We start from the raw sequence: 10,403 nt of genomic DNA, 5'->3' as shown, positions 1-10,403 counted from the left end.
TTTTAATAATTATTATTTTAGTTGTTGTTAATTAAATTATTAGTTGTATCATTTGAGATCAATACATATTGTACCTAACTAACTTAAAAATTGTACAACCTCCACAAAGCTTTAATATTCAAAACTGTAATATTTACATTTCACTTATTTTAATCATTATAATGTTTTATTTTGGCACCGTCCGATAGATGCTGTCTTTTGGTCGGACATGTTGGATATAATTTTTTAAATGAATAAAATAAAAAATAAATAAATGTGCACTAGCAGTACAACTCAGAACTCACTACTTTTCTCTAACAGTTTACCATTGATGTTTATAGTGTAATTCAAATCAAATATTAGGGGTATTCATGATCTTCAGTTTAACATGTTAAAGTTTGTTAAATGGAGTAATATTTCCTTCTTTTACCATGTTAAAGCGATAAAACATGGTTGAGTGTCTGTTAAGGTCTGTTAAATGGAGAACGACATCAGGAAACCGACCAGCTGAGGTTGTCATCGTTTTATTTGTTGTGTTAGATTACTTGCTCGTAGTTTGTGTTTTGATTTTGTTAGCAAGTTTTAAAACTAATAAAGCAATGGATAGCAATAATAATAATAATGTAATAACAGTTGTCAATTAGCTCATCTTCATTCTCTTTCTCACAAATTAGAAGACTTTCACACAACTTCTACTTTTCACTCAATTTAGGCATGCTGTAATAAATTTATTTTAGAAGTAAACAATAACATGAAGTTTAGGAAGGAATTATTATAAAACAAGTAGGTTAGATATCCGCTAGGAACTATTATACATTTAACATTTAATATGACTTTAAATTGGACTGCTCACAACCCTATACTTATAACATTTAACATGGTAAAACATTTTACATTTAACAAAACATCATGAATGCCCCGATTGTCTGGAAGAGAGTAAAAAATGAAGTCTAAGCACGTTGTTAAAGAGCTAATGCTCTCCTCCGAGTGTGTTTCTTTACAACCTTCAACACCACAAGGAGATGCAAAAACCAGATAAAGATTTCAAAGAGTAACCAAAGATATCTTAGCTACTTGAGGCAAAATAGAAAACAATCACACAAAGAGGAAGAACTGGAGCAATTTGTTCGTGGCGGAAAAAGACCTGAAAGCTCAGTAAAGGAAACAGAATAAAAAAGTAGGAATCGTGATATCACGCGCAGAACCAATAGAGCGTCCGGCATTTTTTTTTTTTTTTTTTTTTAATACATTTCTATACTTTTTATCAATTTAATTTCTGTTTTAGTTGGGCAAAGAATTAGTTTTGTGAGAATAATGGTTGTTTTAAAATCAAAATAAGCGTGTTTAATAATAATGTAGAAAAAATAATAATAATTGTATAATAATCATAAACCATTGACGAGAATATTTCAAAAATAACCTAAGCACTAGAAACTTACCGTAAGCAGTTATATATGAAATGAGAGCATGCTTCCACGAATACAGGTCAAGTATTGCCATGAATTTCTATGTGTAGAACATTTTATGTGTATTTTAACCAACTGTCCCGCGTGTCAAGAGAACAGAATCCATTACATGCCGAAATTAAGCAATGTTAGCCAAAATCTGTTGTATGAATTTCTGTCTGTATCCTCACGATTAGATCTTAAACTTCTTTTTATATATGTAACACAAAACCTTATACTTAGAGGAGGATTCCTAACTTAATAGGATGTATATATTTTTTCTTTTATATTATTAAATATGTACTGACTTTTTTTTACTCTGCCAAATGTAGACAACCCAGTTTGGATATACTGTATGTTATTAGTTTTTATAAATGATTATTAACTCCCTGTATTTGTAAATTAACTACAATGATATATTTAATTTTGTATTTTACAGGCTAACTCTACTTTTACAGGGGTTGCTCCATTAGCAAATAAATAAATTATCATTACTATTATTACAGTGGCATAGCGTGTTTGGGTGTCAGCCTCCCGAGCGGAAGAAACTTTCGCCGCCCCCTTACTTTGGTATTTCAATTTAAAAGACTAAAATACAGAAATTCTATAGAACATTTTGGCAACAACAATCATATTGATCGTTTATTGTACAGATTACAAATAAAAAAGTAATGAAATGAAAATATACAAATTAGTATAAGATATATTCTGAAATTTCGATGGCTAATGATAAATCCCATATTTTCGACCTGGACAGACCATTTTGAAATTTTTATATATACGATTTTATATCCACCCATCCCCCAGGAACCACATTATATGGTAAAGGTACAATTCTTTAATACGTTTTTAAAGTAGAACATATATCCAAAAAAACAAGACCAAACATTTTTCCACTAATAATATTCAGATATGGCTGGTAAAAGCTAACGATGTACAAAGTTTTGGTACGATGAAGGAGTTTGTAAATCGAAAAACGCTGCGTTAGTAATATCTATATTATCTTTATCATAATAATGCACAGTGGAAAGATTTTAGGTAATAAGTAATCAAGAATAAGTAACAATGATTATTAATTGCATTTATTAAAGACAAATCTTTATTTTTAGTTGTTCTTTAATCTCTTAGACAGATTAAGTAATTTATCAGAATCGCCCTTCCTGTAGGGGAAGATTATCTTCTCATTAACCTCTTCTTCGTTTAATAGTTTTTATCTTCAGGAAGGTCTGACTCGTCAGATCATCATTCGACGGCTCCCTAACTCGCGAAGAGACAAGAACTCCCACAATCGAAGCCACAGTCTTTTCTTTGTTCTACTGCTTATCTTCCACTTCTGATTACTAACACTTTCCGCATATCTAATGCAAAAAACAAATTACTCAATACAGGCCAGGTTTCTTTTCTAGGCCCTAAAATCTTGTTCTCTAGGAGTATGTAGTGCATTTACAATCATAATCATCGTGTATTGTACAGGTTGCAAATAAAAAAAAGTCTTGTATATACGTTTTACAATATAACAAAGAATTTTACACGTCTGGCTCTGACATCAATATAACAGGTATAGAACACTTATGATAATTTATACTTAAACGATAGACAAGCTTAAGTTATTGGCGACGTTAATATAAACACAAATGGGGTCCCAATTAGAACTGTAATTATTTATACATGTATTCCTGTAAAACAATTATATTAAATTACATAATTATTAGAATAAAAAACAAAACTTCTATCTTCAAATGCAACTTTAAAATTTTACGTTCATTTAAAATAAAGCGATTCCACTGTTTCGTCAAAGAATTAGTAATGAAAAATTCTTTGGTCATTTCAATCGGTTCAAATCGAATGTGCTACAATATGAAATGAAATGGTTAAAACTTTTACAAAATATCGTTATTATTTATTGTGGGTCGCCACTTTCGCGTTTTCAATCAAGACATTTTTAATTTGAGTTGAGAGTTTTTTTTTTTTTACTTTATTTTATTTTAGTTTTTTTATTTTTTATTTTATTTTATTTTTTTATTTTAGTATGTATGAGATCATTCATCACTATTACCTATTGCCCACAACTGTGTGGCAGATTGTAATATCTATCAATAAATAAATCTATCAAGAAAAAAAAAAAAATTTGAGCTTAACCTACGATTTGAATATTTCTGAAAATAGCCAAGACAACGCTCAATTCTAAAATAATAACAATAAACATTAAAACAGGACGTTAAACAGCCGAATAAAACTTAGAAAAATGACATTATTTTTCCATTGTACAAAAGATAATTTTTTCTAAACCAAAATCCAGGCTAATGAGAGATAAAGAGTTTTCTCCAACGTTTCCAGCCGGAGCAGTACCGCTGGAAAAAACCTGGTAACGTTAAGAATGATTGTTCTCAATGACATGTGACAACCACCTACATCCTATAGACCACACCTGGAGAGAACGACAACCGGAACGATGCAGTGCCAATCTTCAAGGGTAGGTGTCTTCTATGTAGCACAGCTGTAATTTTTGGAACAAAGAAAAACTATTAAATTTTAACTGAACGAAAAGAGATGTCTAAAAAAAATCGAAGTGACTATAATGTTCTATGATTGATACAATATCATTCAAAATATTTTTTTTTTAATGAAACATAAATTAACAAAAAAAAACATTTAATTTATCCAAGGATTGTCTATTTTAGTTTTGTCAGTAACAAACCCATACCAGTGACGTAGTTGAGAGAGAAGTTCCGGGATCTTCTATCCTGCTTTCCTCCACAAGTAGGGGGGGAAGGGAGAGAAGAGCACAGTTCAGACTTCCCCAAGTTGTATGTAAATAATGAAAATGGGAGTGATTGTGTTTAAGATATTATTTTAGTTTAAGTTTAAATTTGTTTTTTTATTATTTTATTTATTTTTTTCTCTCCTTTTTCTTATTTTATTATCATTTAATTTCCATATTTGTAAACATGGTGTGAACGAGCTCTATGATTCTTTTTACCATGTCTAAAAATATGACAGAATGTAATATTACTCAATAAAAAAAAAATAAAATAAACCCAAATATTTTGATCTATGTATTGAGATAATTACTTTTTAAGCTGTTAATAAGGTTGAGAAAAAGTATAACGTTCTGTGATAATAAACTCAAAAAATAATTTAAATAAAATATATGAGGCACTCGGGCACAAAATATGGTAAGTTGATATATGGAAATTTTCACAGTGTTAAAATATTTGTTAATTACAATATTTTACCATAAACGATGAGTCATATATAACAATTTAATACCGTTAGAAATAATAATTTCCTCGAAATTCTTTTAAAAATCAATGAAAACAGCCCCGTCAAGTCAAAAACTTCGATCCACAAGAAATTTCAGTTCAAGTCATAAGCTTTACGACTGTGAGTCTCATCTGAACATCAACTTCATAGATGTCTCCTACACGGACCGAATTTCAGAATTTTTTCTATAATCCAACTATTTTTACAATCTGAACGTCCATTTTTCAATGGTTTGTCCAAAAAAAGTTTTGTCCTTCAGAACATGCCACTAGTCCGTAAGCCTCTGGCAGAAAAAGGGACTTATTTTACATGAAGTTTTGAGCATATGAAATGACTTTGTCCCTAAACCTGAAACGAAATGATGAGTTCGGTCGTAAAATATGACGACTGAATTTCTTTATGAAATAAAGTTTTTGATATCAACATCTTTTTAAAGGCTAATTTCATAAATTTATGAAAGAATCTTTGGGAATTTTTTTTTCTTAAGATAATAATGTTAATATTAAGTTACGACAGTGGTTTAAGAGACAATATTGTAATTGATAAACAATTAAACATTTTAAAAGTTTGTATATTAAATTAAAAACATTTTAATTTTTGTAGTTACCATTTACCACGACTTAAATATTCTAGTCTGCCATGCAAGCCTCTGTATTAAAAACTTGCGGTCGGGTGAATATCATGTAATCCAAAAAAAAAAAAAAAAATGCATTCAAATTGACATTAAAAATCTAAATTTGTGATCTCAGCAGGAATTTAATTCCAGAAAAACTCTCTAATAAATGCTCAATATCTAGGAAATTAAATACCAGACAAAAAATATTAACACTCTAGAACTATTAGACATGTAGATGCAAATAAGGCTGAAACTCAAACTCACTCTAAAACAGTTTTATTATATTTGCCAAAATAAAGTAAAAGATGGTCATATTTTAATTTTAGAAGAAAAAAAAATACTTTTCTTTTTAAATAATATATCGGGTCCTATCAAACGAATATCGTTATATACGTACTTCGTTCCTGCAAAGAACACAACAGTGTGACAAAATATAACAAAACTATGGGCATATGATTATCTTCGGGAGAGATCGGCCACGCTCGACTTTCTCCGATTTACCAGTCTGTCTAAATCAGGTTGGGAATCTTTTTTTAACTTATGGTACTATTAGGTAAACGGTTGAACACCTATATTATCATTTGATACAAAGAGAGGGTCTAAAAATAAGGCATTAATTTTTAGCAAAAGCTAAGAAAGGCTAGGATACTTACTCAAAACCTGTGCAAAGCTCAAGAGAACTAAGATGGTAAGTTTCAAAACTGTGAGCTGACATGGAATAACTCATTCAAAAATTTTTCCCATGGAAGAGGCTCTCATAAACAGTTAGAAACCACTGTTCTATCTCAAAAGGTGTATTTCTATAGAAAACTTGAATTATGAATTTATCATTATTGAAATATTTCCCCTTACTATATATTCCATATATAAAATGAGTAAAAATTAATTATTTGGAATCTTATTAGAAATATAGAATCTATTATCTGAGGCATATTTATATATAATACGATACGATGGAAATTTCATTTTGTTTTAAATTACTTTGAGATATAAAAATTTTATATTAATAAAATAAAAAAAAAAATCTGCAATACATGTATATGTTAAGTAAGATCTTGACAAAAAATATGGACAACTTTATGAATGTGCGTAATACAAATCTATCTGTTTTAATTTATATTGTGAATGTTACCGCAGTGCGATGTCCATCGATGTGTGACAGTCATTATTATCTAGAATACTGTACCAGGTAATGCGTCGAATGTCATTTTAGATTTGGACAGGTGTGGATCAATAAATAGTGTAAAAAAAATACATCTTTAACTTCTAATAGTGGAGTAGGTATGATAATAGATAGGGAAAGTGAGTCTGTGTTTCCACTTTTTTACTACATTATTTAATTACCTCTAAATTATTTTTGGGAATTTAATTTGTTTTCTGAATTCATTAATAGATGTTATAATTTTTTAATCAAACAAATAAGAATATCAGAAGTGTATATATAAAAAAAAGATATAAAATTAGAAAAAAAGTAATAGAATTAATTTTTATAAATTTCAATATGCCAAAGAATTTTTTTTTTTACCTCTTACTGATATACGAAGTGGTTATAATATAAAGGAAGCTTCCAATCTTAAACGGAAATTTCAGTAAAAAAAAAAAAAAAAATTATATTTATTCTTTATTCTAATATTTTACGCAAATCAAACCTAGACCCAACCAATCAATAGGGACATACTTTTTTTACTATTGATATTCCAATGTTATTTTGGGAAAGAAAATAAATCACTTTATTTTGACTGTTACATTCTAACCTCTGAATTTTCAGGTATTCTAATTTTAAAATCACTTACAAGCAATACCTTCACTACAACTGCCGATTTCAGTTAGTTTTTATGATAATTCACTCAAAAAAAAAGTTTACAACTCGTTCTCTGATCTACACAAACCGGTAAGCACGAGGATGGGTTATCGCTTTATTCTACTTATGTTTTAAATTTTAAAAAAATGTGCACCTCTTAATGCCATTAGCAGTCTCAATCGCAATGAATAAATGGTGTGTTAAGTGTTGGCATAGAAGAAAGTTATATTTGCTCAGCTAGTTCTGCCATTTGTCCCGATTTGCATTGATTAGTTCCAGTTGTCTGTTTTTGCGTGGCGGCCCAACGGAACAACTTGACCTATCCAATCTCCTTACAATAGGTTGGTAACCTATATTATAATCACTCCGTATATCAGAAAGGGATAAAAAATAAATTCTTTGGCATATTGAAATTTATAAAAATTAATTCTAATATTTTTTATTTTTTTTTATATATATTTCTGATATTCTTATTGGTTTGGTTGAAAAATTATAACATCTAGTGATGAATTAAGAGAACTAATTAAATTTATCAAAAATTGGAGTAATATAACTGCCTTTTTTCTCCTCTTGGGCTCTTGTACTATGAAGAATGGTTGATTAGTCTTTTCTGGGCAGTCACTCCCTACCCTCAACAGAAATTTTTAGCGGTTAAAGAGTGATCAGGATGGCAATGGAGAGAAAAAATTTTCTTTTTCTTTCAAAATGCACTATTAGGACCCCTTGACATTGGCAAGTGAGATTCTCAATAGGTATTTCAGAACACTGTTGTTTATGAAATCAATAAACTAATTTTTTTTATCCCCTTAATTAAAAAAAAAATAGAGGATGGTATTTTCATCCCCCCAAGGAAATTATCGTTTGATGTAATATATCTCAACGTGCCATTTTGGTAGATATCCTTGTTAATTTTTTTTTTAAGTGAAAAGAGTGTTTTTTCCAATTAAGTCAGTTCACCTATATCAATGTCGAATAAAATATAACTAATATATTCAGTTAGTTCCTTAAGGTCCTGATTAAACATATGATGTTTGTTTATATAAGATGTTCAAATTAATTTTTATTTATGACATTGGATATCATGTTCAATGTTAATTTTATAAGCGCAATTGATGGAGTAATAGTGAAATTGTAAGAATGCTACAAGGGCTTTTTAAGCAAAACAAGTTTTTTTGTTAGTGTTTCATATATGTTTTATGTTGAAAATCGTTTAGGATCAAATCATTAAGACTGATCACTACTAAATAAATATCTTCTATTTGAATTAATACTGTAATTAGGTGCTCTATTTGGATTCATCAATCCGTTGTCAATATGTTACTCCCTAGAATAAGACTTTTATTAAAAATCGATATCATGAAAACTATTTGCCTGCATCAGGATTTTATTAAGTACTCCTCCCCGAAGGCGATAAAAATAAAAATAGTTTAATTAACTGATTAATTTGAAAAATTATGATTCCTAAATAGCACCAAATTTGGAAAATATCCCTCATGATAAGACGGATTAGGATATTCGCTGCCAGGATTATTGGAAAAAGTGATCGATCCTAGGCAATTTTGTGATGATAGAATGAGGGACATTTGATCTGTAACCAAATTTTAAAAACTGGAATAGAGCAGGAAGAAATAATTCATCTCCCAAAAATAATTATTCCTTCATTTCATGATTGTACACGAGAGTGGCTGACGTTTTGTAAATTATTCAAATCTTTGATTGATAATAAGAACTTATCAGATTTATAAAAACTACAATATTTAGATTCTAAATTGAAAGACCCAGCCTCGAGCATCTGTTGAACATTAAAACCCATAGTTAGTAAACCTACAGTTAGTAAACCTATAGTTAGTAATTATCCAATTATTTAAAAGGCCCATTTGGATCCTTACAATGACGATCGAAGATAAAACCGGTGTTACCAAATTTTTTAGCCTCTAAAATCAGAATGTTGAAAAGGTTTGTAAATCATTTTAGAGAACAAGCGCGCTTCGATCCGTGATATCAAGCACCTAACTTCTATTTTCTCTCAGGAAGATTATGTTTATGTTTTTGCAGAAGGGCTTAAGGATTTTAGATCCGAGTTTCGATAACAAGAGGGAAATCCGAAGCTCACCATCGATATAAAAATTCCTACGACTACCTGTAGGAAACGTAAAATGTTCCATGATGGGTTTTGGAGGAGTACCGAAAACAGTTGGTGGTAATACAGTGTTAGTTTTGTCATCAATATGGGATCTAAATGTCAAATTTGACAAAATTGTTAATTACATGTGTTGTGGTGGATGGACGGTTGGAATGGATTGTTTAAGAAATTTAAATCTTGCCGATCCAAACTTGTCATCCCTTACTCGATTCAAGAAATTATTGGCACAGAGCTTCGCCCGATTATTCGTTATGGTTGAATAGTACTCGGTTCCTCCGACAGAAATTTTCCAAATTCAGGGCACTGTTGTCGATTTGGGTCACCGATTAAAGAACAGCAAGAATATTTTGAGAAGTGGAGGAGGTTTCCTATAATTTGACTCCTTCCTTGTGTCCTCAAGACATTGTATGTAAGATATTCTCCTTTATTGTAAAAAGGCTCGATTCTGGGAGGTTCAGTTATATATTACAGGAAGAATCTTTACACGTTTGGCAGTCCATTGAAGTGGCCGTGGGGCACTGGAGAAGTCGGTGGTCGGATTTACGGAGATTAGTTAACTACCTCCATAAATTAAGGAGACTATTATTGAGATTCCCTGCCTATGGTTTCGTATAGGTTTATGGACTCAATTCGGAACTATATCAACCTTTTTGGCTCGCTTTACGATATATCAACTTTTGGGGGAGTCCGTCCACACCATTTTCTTCCATAGGGTTCATGGATGTCTCACCCAACCCTTTCGCGGAATCCATTCGGTACCACAACCAGATGTTTAACAAAATCCTGCAGGGAGGATGAAATCCAGGGGCAGTGCTTCGGCCACCACCTGCACTGCCTCATATAGGTCTTCGTGACCCTCAGCAGAGCCAACCTCTGCAATGTGGCCAGTCTTTTCTTCTGAGGTCCCGGTTCCACGCAGGAGGTACATACCTCGGAATACCCAAAACCATACATTTATAAATGAGCTTTAACCCGTGCATAGTTCTTCTGTTATCTCAAATTTGTTTATTTTTTGGCTTTATAACACAGAATCCTTCATCCTGCGGAATGTGACAAGACATTGTTTCCGTGTCGAAACCATAAAAACCCAATCTGTACCGTATCGATTTGTTAACTTTTTATATACACATATGAATCCTGAGTTTGTTATATATA

General features: G+C 30.7%; 1 protein-coding gene across 1 annotated transcript in view; it reads right to left on the bottom strand.

Moving 5' to 3' along the window:
- ND-23 (NADH dehydrogenase (ubiquinone) 23 kDa subunit) overlaps positions 1 to 6,487 on the bottom strand; it is an 18,136-nt gene extending 11,649 nt beyond the window's left edge. Inside the window, exon 1 of the mRNA XM_067052482.1 lies at positions 6,437 to 6,487. Within this exon, the coding sequence (XP_066908583.1) occupies positions 6,437 to 6,470 (34 nt within the window). The 5' untranslated portion in view covers positions 6,471 to 6,487. The remainder of the gene's footprint in view (positions 1 to 6,436) is intronic.
- Between the last annotated feature and the right edge of the window lie 3,916 nt (positions 6,488 to 10,403).

The sequence above is a fragment of the Halyomorpha halys genome, unplaced genomic scaffold, assembly GCF_000696795.3.
Source record: "Halyomorpha halys isolate HHAL.00 unplaced genomic scaffold, Hhal_1.1 Scaffold223.1, whole genome shotgun sequence".
Classification (NCBI taxonomy): domain Eukaryota; kingdom Metazoa; phylum Arthropoda; class Insecta; order Hemiptera; family Pentatomidae; genus Halyomorpha; species Halyomorpha halys.
This window is presented reverse-complemented; position numbering and strand designations above follow the sequence as displayed.